The sequence below is a fragment of the Mustela nivalis genome, assembly GCF_964662115.1.
Source record: "Mustela nivalis genome assembly, chromosome: 16".
NCBI lineage: Eukaryota > Metazoa > Chordata > Mammalia > Carnivora > Mustelidae > Mustela > Mustela nivalis.
Genome location: NC_139035.1, coordinates 57,484,723 through 57,501,693, shown reverse-complemented (window position 1 = coordinate 57,501,693; position 16,971 = coordinate 57,484,723). Strand labels below are relative to the sequence as shown.

At 42.1% G+C, this 16,971-nt stretch overlaps 1 protein-coding gene across 1 annotated transcript in view; it reads right to left on the bottom strand.

The window, feature by feature from the left end:
• The window catches only part of IARS2 (isoleucyl-tRNA synthetase 2, mitochondrial), a 58,474-nt gene extending 44,047 nt beyond the window's left edge, over nt 1-14,427 (bottom strand). Inside the window, exons 1-2 of the mRNA XM_082703018.1 lie at nt 14,043-14,427; nt 12,160-12,282 (exon numbers count right to left, since the gene is read on the bottom strand). Coding sequence (XP_082559144.1) covers nt 12,160-12,282; nt 14,043-14,309 — 390 coding nt within the window. The 5' untranslated portion in view covers nt 14,310-14,427. The remainder of the gene's footprint in view (nt 1-12,159; nt 12,283-14,042) is intronic.
• Nucleotides 14,428-16,971: the final 2,544 nt, after the last annotated feature.

Genomic DNA, 16,971 nt, shown 5'->3' with positions numbered 1-16,971 from the left:
TTTAAATTCAATTTAGTTAACATATAGTGTGCTATTAGTTTCAGGGGTAGAATTGAGTGATTCATCAGTTGCCTAGAAGCCCAGTGCTCATTACTCGTTATATCACGTGCCCTCCTTACTGCCCGTCGCCCAGTTACCCCCATCCCCCCCCCTCCCCTCCAGCAACCCTCAGCTTAGTTTCTTATAATTAAGAGTCTCTTATGGTTTGCCTTAGTTATAGTCCTTTATATCATTGTAAAACACTGAGAAAGCCCAATTCGAAAAGGATTTCTATAAACAAAGTAACTTATTAACTCAAGTTCTACATAAATACAAAAGTAACACATATTTGAAGTTTTAAAATGCCATTAACTCCAGAAAACAAATCAAATAAAATATTTCAAAGTGAAAAACATTATGCCCAGAATTAAGAATTTGTTTGTGGGGGCGCCTGGGTGGCTCAGTTAAGCCTCTGCCTTCGGCTCAGGTCATGATCTCAGGGTCCTGGGATCGAGTCCCGCATCAGGCTCCCTGCTGCCTACTTATAAAATAAATAAAATATTTTTTTTAAAAATGTGTTTGTGAGGTTGGAATATGCAGAAAAGCAGCCTATACTGCCTTTCTTTTTTTTTTTTTTAAAGATTTTATTTATTTATTTGACAGACAGAGATCACAAGTAGGCAGAGAGGCAGGCAGAGAGAGAGAGAGGAGGAAGCAGGCTCCCTGCCGAGCAGAGAGCCGGACAACTCGGGGCTCGATCCCAGGACCCTGGGATCATGACCCGAGCTGAAGGCAGAGGCTTTAACCCACTGAGCCACCCAGGCGCCCCCTATACTGCCTTTCTAAGAAACAATTTTGACCTCCTAAAAACCAGAGTAAAAATGTCAGTTATAAATTTGCTTTACTTATTAAAAACATTATTAACATGAATAACCTGAGTTATATACAGTTAAGAAATAGTATAAAATCAATGCAGAATTTATAATGTCCTTAAAGTATAGAATATCATAGTTAACTCTTATCATTGACAAAATTGTTACTAAAACACTAGACCTCTTCACTAGGTATAGTGCTATAACTGATTTCCCTTCTTAGTTTATTTTAGAGACTTGATTTATTTAATCAGGTCCCACTAAGGCCATCCAGTGTGGGCTACCAATGTTAAGTTAAGCCCACCTGCTCTAATCCCGCCAGGCACCCCTTTAAGCAAAAGCTGAATGAAGAGCCTAGACTTTCACCTTTGCAAATTTGTCACAGGATACCCTCAGCCCTCCTCCCTGGCCAGGATGGTGTCCCAATAAATAAATAAATAAATAAATAAAATCAAGTAGCAAGTGGGGACTACATCCCTGTGGGTGGCAATGAGACCCCATCTCCAGTCTCAGTGGAGATCCCGTAGGCGCCTGGACTTCCATCTCCACCCAGCAGCAATGAGGACCCCTGCCTGTTTCCCCTCGGATGCTCAGAGGAGGCTTAGTGTAAAGTTGCGATGTTCACCACTGCCCAGTGGTAACAAGGCCACCTCCTCCTCCCCTGGTATCAGAAGAGGCCATGCAGAGCAGTAACATGACACACTAGCACTTCTAGCTGGGGAGTAACAGGAGATTTAGGGGGAAGGAGCTATCCCGCTGAGCAGTAAGAAGGAGCCTCCCCGACCCGCCTTAGTATTAGAAGAGGTGGAGCGGGAAATGTGGACTTCTGCCCCCACCTGGCAGTAGCCAGACAGTGACCCCCTTCTTCTGCTGGAGAGGTGTCAGTGAGTAAAAGCTGCTAAAACAGAATGCTTAAAGAAGATCCAGACTCCCAAACAATACAAAAATGTATTTTAAGGTTCCAATAAAAAATTCACTCATTATACCCACACTAAAGATTTGAATCTGAATGAAAAAAAGAAAGTCCGTAGATAGCAACACTGAGATGACAGAGATGTTAGAATAACCTGAAAAGATTTTAAATCAACTATGATAAAAGTGGTTAAGCAAGCACTGTGAACACACTTGAAAAATAAGAAAAAATAAAGTCTCAAAGAATTTTTAGGAAGAGAAAAAGTAAATGGTATATTTTAAATAGAGGTACAACTGAAATATCAAATGTAAATTTTAGAAGTGAAAATAACTGTAAAAGTGAAGCAGTAACTGAGACAGAAATTCAGTGGATGGGCTCGCCTGCAGAATGGAGGGGACAGACAGAACCACTCAACTTCACGACTTAATGATAAGTACTATGTCTAAAAAGCAAAGACGAGAAAAGACAGGAAAAAACGGAAAATCAGGGAGTTGTGGGACTGTCACAAAAGATCTAACACTGGTGTTACTGCTACCCTGAAAGGGTAACAAAAAAGTAAGGGCCAAAAACTCTGCAAACTGGCTGGAGACATAAACCACAAAAAGTCAAGAAGCTGAATGATGTCCAACATGAAATATCCAAAGAAATCCACACCAAGAGACATCATCATTCAACTTTTGAAAATGTAAATGTCTTAAAGACATCAGAGATTGGGGCAACTGGCTAACTCAGCCAGAAGAGCATGAGCTTCTTGATCTTGGGAGCATGAGTTCTGGCCTCATACGTGGTGCAGAGATTACTTAAACAAAGCTTAAAAAAAAAAAAAAGTCAGAGAAAAAAAAATCCTACATGCAGCAAAAATATACTTGAAGGATAAAAGGAAACTCAAGACATTATCAGATGAAAGAAAGCAAAGATGATTTTTGACCAGCAGACCTACCCTAAAGAAAGGCTACAGGAAATTCTCTAAACAGAAAGAAAACAAGAAAGGAATGTGGAAATATCAAGAAGGAAGAAAGAACATGGTAAACAGAGATACGTGGGTAAATACCACACACTTTCTATTTACTCGAATCTTCAACTTGTGTTTCACAGCAGAAAAAATAACTATCAAACACTGTCTTACCAAAACAGAAACGTGTGTGAGGAAATATGTAAGACGAGTCATGAAGGCAGGCGGGTGAAGGGACAGAAAGACAAACTTCTAACCAACCCATGGGCCAATGAGGGATTCTCAAGAGAAATCTCAAAATACAATGAACTGAATACAAATGTAAACTAAATGCAACATATCAAAATTTGTGCAACACAAGCTACAGAGTGCTAACAAAAATGTAAATAAATATATATATATAAAAATAAACAGCAATAAAATGCATATGTTAGGAAAGACAAAAAGTCTGCTCAAAAACATAAAATCTTACCTCAAGAAACTACAAAAAGAACAAGTGAACACAAAGCAAGCAGAAGCAAAGAAATAACAAAAGCAGAATTTGATGAAATTAAAAGCAGAAAAGAAAAGAGAAAATTCAATGAACCAGAGTCTGACCTTGGGCGTGACAGTGCAATGAACTACATGGTCACACTTCCCAGTAAAACTGGGGAAATAATAATTTTAAAACCCAACCTGTAAAACTCCTGGAAATGGCCCTAACAGTGTACAGCAGATGAAGAAACATGTACATGAGAAAAAATCTATAAAAATTTGGTAAGAAAAGTGAGAGTCTGTGGCATGTGAACCGAGATCATTCCCTCCCTCCAGCCTGCCGGCTCCGAGAGGCAGACAATCAACTCGGACTAGTGCTGCCAAGAACACAGGCTCCCTCTTGCTCCAGCTCCCAGCTCAGGGGCTGTCTTCCTCGGGAAAGACAAGCATTTATGTCAGTATTTATGACCCTGCCTTGGCCACCTGCTCCTGAAGCCAAGTTCCAGGCAAGCGCAGTCAAGAGGTAAGGGACGCCCTGCCTCCACTCGGCTCCCACTCATGGAAGAGAAACTCTGCCTTGGCTTCAAGTCTGCTGGGAATACTGAGGCTCTGATCTCACTTGTCCAGACTCGTACACGGTGGTTCCACAACGAAAGGCAGGTCAAGATCACAGACTGACTCTCCTACAAGTGTTCAACTCTGAAAGTAGGGGGATCTCTCACAGAGAAGTATACAGTTGTCCGCACTCTCGGCTACAGAACCCTGGCTGGGAGATCTTCTCTGACGGGAGGAATAGGCTGTAAAGCAAGTAACTCCTAATTCCTTCCCAGCAACAGAGCATAGAGAAATTCAGGCCTGAGGGGTCTGTATAAAGCAGCGGAGGCTATGGGAAAGGCAGTTGGAAGAAGGTTCACGGATCCAAGAAGACACAGTCGGCTAGTTTGCAGGAGAAAACCAGAAGAGGCCGCTGGGAGGAGCCCTCCTGATCAGATGAGCGTCAAACACGGACACCAGGACCAAGCTCGCGGAAGGATCCCAAATTTGATGGTTTAGACTACAGGACAGTTTATGCCCCAGAGTGTTGAGGAAAACAATAGAGAAAACAGCTGGTAATTTGCAGACAAAACTCCTGTTTTCCTCTGAGAATTTACAATTGTTTTCTCTATTGCTTTTAATAAAAAGCCAGGATGGAGAAGGGGATCCAAGAGGTAATTATTCAGATTTATTACAATATATTAGCTAAAATGCCCAGTTTCCAACAACAACAAAAAAACACCTACAAGACATGTAAGAAAATATTTCTCATCACCAGCATCCACTGCTGTACACATGCACGAGGCTCACCTTTGCAGCTACACAAACACATGCCAACGACCAAGGCTCCCACGGCTTGCTGTCCCCACAGGCCTGAGATCCAACCCTAACTCCCACCCCTCACCAGCATGGCTGTGAGCACCTGCAGCTACCCCAGGAGTCCCATAAATGCATGCTGACAGCCAAGGCCACCAAAATTGCTTATAGGTCTGGATCTGCCCGATTCCCTTCACTGACCTGGGTGCAGTCAGCCCCAACTCCCGTGACCAACCTCTATCACCATGCATATGCATGTGGCTAGCCACAGCAGTTACAGTTCTAGACACCAACAGCCAAGGCCCCTGAACTGACTATTTGCCTAAAGATGGTCCTGGACACTGCTCCTGGCTCTGACTGTCATTACTGCCTATGTCTGCAGCTGGCCCCTATCACCACATCGGGACCTGCAGCCAGCCCCCGAAACCAAGCATAGGCATATCATTGTCTTAGGCCACTGCTACCACCTGCCCTGATCTCTGGCCAATGGACCTGAAGCACAGTTGAGTTCCCCAACAGCCCGTACTCCCACAGCAAACCCTCCACAGATCTCCCCGATGATCATACTGCTGTTGATGTGGATCCGAACTCTCTAAGTAGACAAGATACTACACCGGCCCCATCACTAACCCAGGATGGGCGCACACCTTCACACACTGCACCCTGTACCACAGCACACTCCAGCATGTTCCCCTGTCAAATATCTTTCCATAAACTTTGGAAGAGGTGATTGCTTCTTCAAATGCATAGTCATCTACATAAGGCTACACGAAACACAAAGAATCAAGGAAACACGACACTGTCAGAAGAACTAAAGTAAACTTCTAGTGAAACGCACATAAACATACACAAAAAGGAAGATCCACAAAGGGCCTGACGAACAATTCAAAATAACTGTCCTAAAGATGCTCCAAGAGCAACAAGAGATCAGACATACACAATTTAACAGAATCAGAAAAATAACACAAGAGCAAAATGAAAAGTTCAATCCAGAGACAGAAAAGAATAAAGAACCAACAATATGTTTTGGAGCTGGAGAATACAGTGACTAAACTGATGAATTCAACAGAGAGTTTCAGCAGCCCACATGGCCCATCAGAAGAAAGAATCGGCGAAATCAAAGATCATTTGAAATTATCCAGTTAAAGGTATAAAAGATACAAGAATGAAAAGGAATTAAAAAAGCAGTCAGAACTAATTTGAAACCATTAAAAAAAAATCTATGCTTTATGAGAATCTATTCTTTATGAGAATCTATGCTTTATGAGAAAGGGAAACAGAATCAGAAAGTTTATTTACAGAAACTGTAGGGGCTGCGCCTCAGTGCCTCCATCAGCTGAGCGGCTGTCTTCGGCTCTGGTTATGATCCCAGAGTTCTGGGACCGAGCCCCACGTTGGTGGGGAGCCTGCTTCTGCCTCTGACTCTGCTCCCCTGCTCCCGTTCTCTCTCTCCTTACCTCAAATAAATAAATAAAATCTTAAAAAAAAAAAAAGAAAAAGAAAAGAAAAAAGAAACTATAGCTGAGAACTTCCTAAAACTGGGGAGCTATTTGGATATTCAAGTTTACTAAGCTCATAATTCCCAAACAAATGCAACACAGAGATCTTCTTAAAGACACACTATAATAAAACTGTCAAAAATCAAAGACAAAAAACCTTGAAAGCTGCAAGAGAAAAAATCTTGTCAATTACAAGACCCCCCCCCCACCCTTTTAGGCTATCAAATTTCTCCGCAGAATCCTTGCAGGCCAGGATAGAATGACACATTCAAAATGAGGCAAATAAACTTCCAACCAAGAATACTTCACCTGGCAAAGCCCTCCTTGAGAAATGAAAGAGAGATAAAGACTTTCCTAAACAGACAAATGCTGAGGGAATTCATCATCACTAAACCTACAGAACAAAAAATTCCAAAAGGAGCTCTTCAAACTGAAATGAATGGATGTGATTTACCACCAGGAAAATACACACACAAAAAATTAAGGTAAGTATATAGTCAAATTGAAAATATCCCAATAGTATAATATGTTGGTGCATTTATGCCATACTCTAATATAAAGATCAAAGCACAGGGGCGTGTGGGTGGCTCAGTCAGTTAAGCATCCAGCTCTTGATTTCCGCTTGGGTCATGATCTCAGGGTCGTGGGATCAAGTTCTGCATCAGGCTCAGCCCTGAGTGTGCAGCTTGCCTAGGAGTCTCTCTCTCCCTCTCCTTCTGCCCCTCCCCACACCTCCCTACACCCCTCCTCCAAAACACGTTCTTTCTCCCTCTTAAAAAAAAAAAAAAAAAAAAAGGCCCAAAGGACTTCGGTATTAAAAGAGTATTAAAGATATCATTAAAAGAGTATTAAAGATTGTATTTAAGATAACTTTAGCTACAATAACTTGTTAGTATATCACAATATACAAAGTATAAATTGTGACATCAAAACATACAAACATAAAACAAAATGTGTTAGAAGTAGTAAAAGGGTAGAATTTTTGTATGTGAGTAAAGTTAAGCTGTTGTTAGCTTAGAAGACTGTTTTATATATATATATATATATATATATATATATATATATTTTTTTTTTTTTTTAAGATTTTTATTTATTTATTTGACAGATCACAGGTAGGCAGAGAGGCAGGCAGAGAGAGAGAGGAGGAAGCAGGCTCCCCGCTGAGCAGAGAGCCCGATTTGGGGCTTGATCCCAGGACCCTGAGATCATGACCTGAGCCAAACGAAGGCAGAGGCTTTAGCCCACTGAGCCACCCAGGTGCCCCAGAAGACTGTTACATTTTATGTAAGCCTCATGGTAATTATGAGGGAAACAAAGGCAAGAGAAATGACGCTTGAGTTAAATCTCCTGGGGCACGTGGGTGGCTCAGTCCTTAAACATCTGACTTTGGCTCAAGTCATGATCTCAGGATCCTGAGATCAAGACCTTCATCTGGCTCTGCGCTCAGTGGGGAATCTCTCTCTCTCCCTCTCCCTCTGCCCCTCCCTTGAGTCCCCTGACTCATGTTTTTCCTCTTATAAATAAAAACTTGACATCAATCAACAAATCTCCTTACAGCTTACAGCCCACTAATATGTGAATCATCCTTCCTCAGGAAGCTCATGGCTGCCTTAGTGCCCTAATCTCTATGTTGTATTAAAGACTAAAAGTAACCTTAAGAGCAGCTAGACCTTCAAGGTCTGAAAGCCCTTCCAATATTCCAAGCAAGCCCTTCCTTGCTTCCAAATTCCTTACAGACTTACACTTATCCCTAACCCCTACTAATTAAAAAGTATATAATCAGTTACTCCTCACAACCCCAGGGAAGCTCTTTCTGCCCATTAGTTCTGTCCCTGTGCTATAAAAAAGTCACCTTTTTGAACGAAAAATGTCTCAAGAATTTTTTCTTAGTCATTCTCTTATGAACCCCAAAAGTTCCAAATTTTTTCAGTAATCACAAAGGAGAAACCTTCACTAAATGTATAAAAGATATAGAGAAGGTAGTCAAGGAATACCACTGTGAAAAAAATCATCAGTTCGCAAAGGTAGACAGAAAGAAAGGAACACACAGAAAACAGCAAGTTGGCATTAATAAGTCTTGCCCAATAACTACCGTAAATGTAAATGGATCACATCACCAATCAATAGAAGCTGAATGGCTGAAAACACAAGACCCAACTGCACTGCCTCTAAGAGACTCACGTAAGATTTAAGGACAGGGAGGGATCGGGTGGAAGGGTGGAAAAAGAGATCCACACAGATGGAAACCCAAAGAGAAAGACATAGCTGTAGTTACCTTAGACCAAACAGATTCTGAGTCAAAAATTCTAACAGGAGACATAGTCACCATAATGATAAAGGGGTCAATTCCTCGGGAGGAGGATATAAGAGGATGTAACAGTCTTAGAAATATATGCATCCAACATCAAGAGCACCTGAATATATTAAATAACTACTAATAGATCTGAAGAGAAAAACACACAAGCAGACAGACAAGTAATAGTGGAGGACTTCAATAGCCCATTTTCAACAATGAAAGGTCAGTCAGACAGACAGAAAATCAGTAAGGACACATTGGACTTGAACTATACTTTAGACCAAATGGACCTAACAGGAATATACGGAATACTTCATTCTACAGCAGCAGAACACTCATGCTTCTCAAGTGCACAGGGGCCACCCATCACCCAGGATGGAGCATATATTAGGCTACAAAACAAGCCTTAACAATGTGGAAAGATTAGGAACACAAAAGTATCTTTTCATACCAAGTGGTTTTAAAAAAAGCAAGAAAACAATAGGAAGAAAACTGGAAAATTCACAAATATGTGGAAAATAACATATTTCTGAAAAAAAAAATGGGTCAAATAAGAGATTAAAAAAAAATATATCGAAACAAACAAATATGGAAACACAATATACCAAGACCTTAGGGGATGTAACAAAAGCAGTTCTGGGAGGGAAGTTTATAGCAATAAACACCTGCATTAAAAAGCAAGAAAGATCCCAGACTAACTAATGTAATACCTCAAGAACTAGAAAAGAACAAACTAAAACCAAAGTTGGCAGAGAGAAGTAAGTTAGCAAACATTAGAACAGAAATAAATGAAATAGAGAATAGGAAAACAACAAAACTGTGGATTTTTTTGAAAAGATAAAATTGACAAACTTTTAGCTAGACTTACAAGAAGAGAAAGAACTCAAATAAAATTAGAAACCAAAGAGGAGGTATTACAACCCATATAAGAAAAATACAAAGAACCATAAGAGACTACTATGAAAAATTATGTGCCAAGAAAGGGGATAACCCGTGTAGGCAGGCCTCCCGGGACTGAATCATGAAAAAAATGGAAAATCTGAATAGATCAGTAACAAGTAAGGAGATGGAATCCCAACAAAGAAAAGTCCAAGACCATATGGCTTCAATCGTTCCACCAAACATTTATAAAAGAATGAGTGACAACCCTTTTCAAACTCATCCAAAAAACTGAGGAGGTGAGAACACTCCCAAACTCATTCTATCAGGCCAGCATTATCTTGGTACCAAGGTCTGATGAGGACATGACAAGGAAACTATAGTCCAAAATCCCTAATGAATAAAGATTAAGAGTTCTCAACAAAATGCTATCAAACCAAATTCAACAGTACCTTAAAAGGAAACCACATCATAAGCAAATGGGATTTATCCCTGGTATTCAAGAACAGATCAACATACACAAAAACATTGAAACACTAAGTTAATGGAAGATAAGATAGAAATCATATCATCATCTCAAGAGAAGCAGAAAAAGCATCTGACAAAATGCAACATCCTTCCGTGATAAAAGTGCTCAAGAAAGGGGGTATAAAACCAATGTACCTCAACATAGTAAAGACTATGTATGATATGCCCACAGATACCATCATACTCAATAGTGAAAAGTTGTAAGCTTTTCCTCTAAGATCATGAAGAATACAAGGGTGACCACTCTCACCACTCCTATTCAACATAGTACTGAAGGTCCTGCGAGAGCAAATAGGCAAGAAAAAGAAATAAAAGGCATCCAAGTTAAAAGAAGCAGTAAAATTATGTTTACAGATATTAACTGTGGTATTCATTTAGCGATACATACATATATCAAATCATCAAGTTATACCTTAAACTAATACAATGTTATACATCACTTATGTCTCAACAAAATGGGAGGGGGCTAAAATTAGTTCTCTCAAAAAATCGCATACTGGTGCTATTTATTATCTACCCCACATAACTGATGGTATCTGCTAGTACTCTCAAAACTCAGCTTAAAGATCACTTTCTCGGGGAGACCTTCTTTGATACTGAAGTCAAAAAGTTACTCTAAAATTTACCTAGAAAAGCAAAGAAACCGACATTGCTAAAGCAATTTTGAAAATAAAATGGGAAGAATGAGACTACCCAACTTCAAGACTTATTCTGTAGTTACAGTCACCCAAACTGTGGTATTAGCAGGGCAGACACATAGATCAATGGAACAGCACAGAGAATCCAGAAGCAGAGCCACACATATCTGCCCAAATGATTTTTGACAGTAGTACAAAAGCAACTCATTAGGGAAAGCCTTTTCAACAAATGGTGCCAGACATCTACAGGGAAAAAAATAACCCTCAGTGTAAGTCTCATACCTTACGTAAAAGTGAACTCAAAATGTATCATGGATTTAAATATAAAATTTAAGTTTTAGAAAAAAATATAGGAGAAAATCTTTGGGTTTGAAGGCTTGGCAGAGTTCTTAGATATGACACTACAAGCAGGATTCATAAAAAGAAACTCTGATAAACAGAACTTCATCAAAATTAAGAACTTTTAGGGGTCCCTGGGTGGCTCAGTCGCTGGGCGTCTGCCTTTTGGCTCAGGTCATGGTCCCAGGGTCCTGGGATCCAGCACCACATCGGGCTCCCTGCTCCACGGAAACCTGCTTCTCCCTCCCACTCCCCCTGCTTGTGTTCCTTTTTTTGTTGTCTCTCTCTCTCTCTCTGTGTCAAATACATAAATAAATAAAATCTTTTTTTAAAAAAAGATTTAAAAAATTTTTAGAGGCACATGGCTGGCTCAGTCAGAAAAGCATGTGACTTGATTTTGGGGTCATGAGTTTGAGCCCCACGCTGGGGGCAGAGATTATTTAAAAAAAAAAAAAAAAAGTTAAGAACTTTTGCTCTTCAACAAACCCTGTTAAGAGGATGAATGAAAGACCACAGACCAGAAGAAATAGTTGCAAATCACATATCTGACAAAGGTTTCACACCTAGCTACATACATAAAGAACCCTCAAAACACAACAGTAAAAAAACCCAAACAATCCAAGTAGAAAATGGACAAGGTCAAGAAGCCAGCAGACTGAGCCCAGTGAGGGCTGCTTTCTAGGTTCACATACCACCACAGCTTCTCGCTATAACCTTATGAGGGCATAAGGGAGACGAGGAAGCTCTCTGGGTCTCTTTGTAATGGCACTAATCTCACCAATAAGGCCTGGGCCCTCATGACTTAATCACCTCCCAAAGGCCCCCAACTCCAAGTACCATCACATTAGAGATTATTAGGCTTAGACATATAAATAAACATATAAATTTAAGGGTAGGGAAGAATAAATACTCCGTCTACAGCAACTACCTAACATTTATATATTTTACTTGTCTTATCAGGTCTTTCCTGATGAGTGCATAAGCTCTATAAAGACAAGACTCATCTATCTCTGTTTTGTTCCCTGCAATTCCCAGAGTCTAGAAAAATGCCTGGCACATAGTAGGTGCTCACTAATTATTTACTAAAATATTTAACTAGAGTAAAATAACAATAAGCTCAAAGCAAATACCAGAGATGTTATTTTTCACACAGCACTAAAACTATGCATTGGTGCTTTCTATTATGACATTCTAGTTTTACAGCGCCTGGGTGGCTCAGTTGGTTGAGTGTCTGACTCCTTCTCAGCTCAGGTCTTGATCTCAGGGTTGAGAGTTCAAGCCCCCTGTTAGGCTCCAAGCTGGTGAAGAACCTACTTAAACACATTAAGTTTTAACCATCAATGCAAATTTACTAATTGTCATAAAATTAGAATACATTCTTTTGCAAAGTGTACTTAAATAAAGATTCTTCCCTCAAGTCATAAATCAAATTACAATTACCTTATTTAAAGCATGTCCAACATGTGGGTCACCATTTGCATAAGGAGGTCCATCATGAAGACAAAATTCTGTTTTGGCTTTTCTTTCTCTTTGCCATGAATAAAGTTCTGAAAATCCACATTTCTGTTTAAAAAGAACCAAACATCAACCAAATTCATACTCCCTGAATCTTACCATAAGTAACAGCCAGCATTTGCTTATTTCTTATCCCATACCATTGTATTCAACTCTAAAACCCAATGGTGAGGAACTAAATGCACATCTGAGACCTCATTTTCTAAAACTTTTTAGTAGTTTCTCCATAGGCTTCAGATTGAAACCTACGTTCTTTATAAGGTAAACAGGGCCCAACAAAGGTTACTACCACCCATCTCTGGCCAGTCTCTGCGCACATCCCACCCTTCACTCCTCAGTCCAGCCAGGCTGAAGGACCTGCAGACCACACTCCAGCCCCCCCCAACCCCCCCAGACCCCCCACCAGGCAAACCCTCTATTCTTGCTCTCCTTTCGCCTCAACACTTGCTCCCTTCCAAATCCCAACAATACTCACTGAAGCCCTACTCCCCTTCTCACACCTACTGCGCACCCCTGGCCCAGTCACTTTGCCCTTATGGGCTTGTTCCCTTATTTGAAAAAAAAAATGGTAGTTAATAGACAATTCACTGAGCTGGTGAGAAAATTACGCCAGAAAATATTGAAATTGTTACAGTTCCTAGCATATCCATGCTACTGAACAAAACACTTTTAAAAAGCAGATGGCCAGGGGCACCTGGGGGGCTCAGACGGGTAAGCCACTGCCTTCGGCTCAGGTCATGATCCCAGCCTCCCCCGATAGGGGGATCCTTCTTTGCTCGGCAGGGAGCCTGCTTCTCTCTCTCCGCCTGCCACTGCCTGCCTGTGCGTGCGCGCGTGCTCTCTGACAAATCAATCAATTAATTAATTAATTAAATCTTAAAAAAAAAAAAAAGTAGCTGGCCCAAACAGGTTTATATAAAACAGAGTCTAGAACTCTGCTAACTGCCCTAAGAAGATTTAGGCTCAGGGACGCCTGGGTGGCTCAGTTGGTTAAGCAGCTGCCTTCGGCTCAGGTCATGATCCCAGCGTCCTGGGATCGAGTCCCATATCGGGCTCCTTGCTCCACAGGGAGCCTGCTTCTCCGTCTGACTCTGCCTTCCACTCTGTCTGCCTGTGCTCGCTCTCGCTCGCTCTCTCTGACAAATAAATAAAATCTTTAAAAAAAAAAAAAAAAAAAAAGAAGATTTAGGCTCAGCTAACGTACTTCACCAACGTATGCTGACTACCGGAGATCCTAAAAAGACTCGGGAACTACAGAAGCTAACGAGAGAATCTGCCCGAGAAAGTGGAGTCGAGGACCGCAGACAGATGCAGATTTCTGGAAGGCGGCTGGGAGGCAGTGAATGAAGTACAGCTACTCCATACCCTGCAAACAAGCCCGAATTCCATCGAGGCGCCTACTGACACCCCAGGAGTAAGCTTCGGCTGTCCCACATCACCGAATTTGTATTCGTATCTGTCCTTGTTAATTTGCTTTTCACACGCCGCTGGGAAAGTGTCCAAATTCAACTTTGGGGGGCCTAAAAAAAATGGGACTTGTAGACAGTGCTGTGCTCCTAGGTGAGCATCCTCTTCAGGACGCGGCTCTGGAACCTCTGAGGGAGTCACCCTGAGGTTTCCGAGCAAGAAACCCTGGGCGGAGCAGGAAGATTTCCACTGGCCCCGGCCACGACGCCCTCGCCCCAAGGGGCCCAGGGCCGGCCGCCCCGTCCCACCCGCCGGGGGTGTGGTCGCCCGCCGCGGCGGCCGGCGAGGGCCCGTCTTCCCACCGCCCCCCCGCCCCGGCCAGGTCGGGCCTCCCTGCCCACCTGCTGGATCTCCAGCTCCGTGTCGGGCTGCTGTTGGCCCAGCAGCTTCATGGGGAAGCTGGTCTGCGGCAGCAGCACCGTGTCCCGGTATCTGCCATTATTCGAGCTCTGCAGCTGGTTACTGGCCCCGGCGACGGACCGCACCGAAAGCCTCCCCGTCGTCCCTCGCCACCCCGGGCGACAACGAAGGCGGGGCGGCACCCATAAATTCCGGGCCGCGGCCAGAGCCGCGGCTCCCGGCCCGCGCGGGTGCAGCCCCCAACGCATGGCGGGCCAACCCCGGCCTCCCCGTGAGCGCCAGGTCCTCCGCGGGAAGTTCCCGCCGGGGCTAAGGAAAACCGGGACCCCAGAGAACCTCCACGAGTTCTGCCGAGTGCGCACGCGCCCGGCGCACGGAAGGGGCGGGAAGCAGGCCCTTCCCAGAGACCGCAAGAAGGCAGCCATCCCAGGTCTTGGAAGCAACCGGGGCGGGGCTGAGCTGACTCTGAGGGGCGGGGCAAGCTGTGGCTGGCCGGCCGGGGCTCAGATTTCAATCACAGAGCCCTGACTTTGTTTTTTTAATGTATTCAGTACATCCAGTATATATAATATATAGCAAATATTTAAGAATTTTTAGTATAACTAAGATATTATCACTTCAACCTGTAATTAATATAAAATTATTTAAAAGATTACATTCTTTGTTTCACTGTGCATTTTACACACATAGCATTTCGATTTGGGTTAGTAATTTGCCATTCGCTCAACAACCACACCGGAATAATGGCTATCTCAAGGGGTAGCTTCTCTTTAGCTGAATGCAAAGTTCAGTTCCAATATTGTAAACCAACCTAATTATGTAATTTTCAGATTCCCTATATCGCACTCCGTATGTCCACTTAGGTCCCACTCCCACAGAATTGTATATAGGTGTAAGACTTGAGATCTGGTTTCTGACTTCTATCTACCCGCCTCATATCCCACTTTTTGGAAGTTTGTGTTAGGCCACTTTTACATAAAAAGTGAAAATAGCATTAAGCATTTGTCTTGCAACAAGACTACATAGAGGCAGCAGGTACCCCAAGTCACCAGAGTGGCCCCACCAAGCTCCTGTTCTGGGAATTACTCTCAGCATCTCAGCATCAGCTGCTAGCCCTTGGAACTGTGTCTGCGAGCATCTGTGCTCTATCTCGATTTATTCTGGGCATTTGTCAGCAAGATGTGTCCGAAGGAATCAGGAAAGCTTAAGAAAGGTTATTTTGGGGCATCTGGGAGTGCTAAAAAATTTTCCATTTAAATTAATGATAATTGCTTCTTTGCTTTATTCCATTCAGGCTTATGAAAGATTTCATAGGAACACTACTTTCAGCGAGTGGGGCGAAATCTGTATTTGGTTGGCCAGGTCACTGCAGTTCACAATTGTTACCTTTTCATTGTAAAGTGTACCTCTCTCCTCCTATTCATAAGACACAACATATAGAAGACTTGGCTTGCATATATTAAAAAATGGACCAATTTTCACAAAAATAAAAAGAAAATTTTAGATGGAAAAACATACCAAAAGGCAAGTGGCAAATAGTAAGCATTCAGTGTCAGCTTCTTCCCAGCTCCTTAGCTCATTTAATCATTAAATCTCATAAAGTGAAGACATAAATGCCAAAACAAGCCTCTGTGGTGAGGGAGGTGTTATAGTTATTGCCATTTTACAGATAAGGAAACTGAGGAACATAGTGATAAGTAATTTACCCAAGGTCACACAACTAAGAAGTGGCAGGGCTGGGATTCCAGGCAGTTGGCTTCCAGTACCCATACGGATGATCATCATAATATATTGCCTCTCCTACACTATGATGTGGGAGAGGACATTTGCAAACACATTTTAAAAATTAATATCCAGGGGTGTCTGGGTGGGTCAACTGGTTAAGCGTTCAGCTCTTGTTCTCAGCCCAGTTTTGATCCAAGGTCATGAGTTCAAGCCCTGCCATGGGCTCCACCCTGGGCATGGAGCCTATTAAAAAAATTCATATCCAAAATGCATAAGGAGTTGCTACAAATCAGGAAAAGAAATATAAACAACCTAATGGGAAAAAACTCATAGGATAAGAATAGGCAATTCATAGAAAAATGGAAAAAGCCAATATACATACTCAAATATACTCAAACAAAGATACTCAACTTTAGGAATCATCAAGGACAGGCAGTTAAAAGCAAGATACCATTTCCATCCAACAGATGAAGGCAAAAATCAAGAGGTTTGGTAACAAGGACTGGAAGGGTGTATGAAAGTGGCCTCTCTCACAATGTTGGTAGTAGTGTATAATTTGTACTGCCTTTTGAATGGCAGTTTGGCAATATCTGTCACCATTTCAAAGGTATTTCACTTTGGACCTGAACTTCTGCATCTGGGAATGTATCCTATGAACTTTAGTCTCAAGGAGCACAATAAGGAGTGCCTAGAGGAGCTCTTCTAACCAGCCCCTACATAACACATTGCTGAATTCAACTGTGCTCTCTGTCTCCCTATAAATTCTGTCCTGAGGGTACACTCAGCCCTCAGCGCAGAAGGCTACTCTCTATGCACCTGCACAATTTTCTCCTGTTGATCTTATGGTCAGTTACGTCTTATTCAAGCTAGTTGTACTTGTTATGTAATTACTTAATTTAATGATAAAAACGAGTGTATGCTTAAAATGATAAATGTTATATTATATATATATATACACACATTTTTAAAATATTTTATTTATTTGACTGACAGAGATAACAAGTAGGCAGAGAGGCAGGCATAGAGAGGAGGAAGCCGACTCCTTGACAAGCAGAGAGCCCGATGTGGGGCTTGATCCCAGGACCCCGAGATCATGACCTGAGCCGAAGGTAGAGGCTTTAACCCAATGAGCCACCCAGGCGCCCCTGTTATATACACTTTTACCGCAATAAAGGGTCTGTCTTA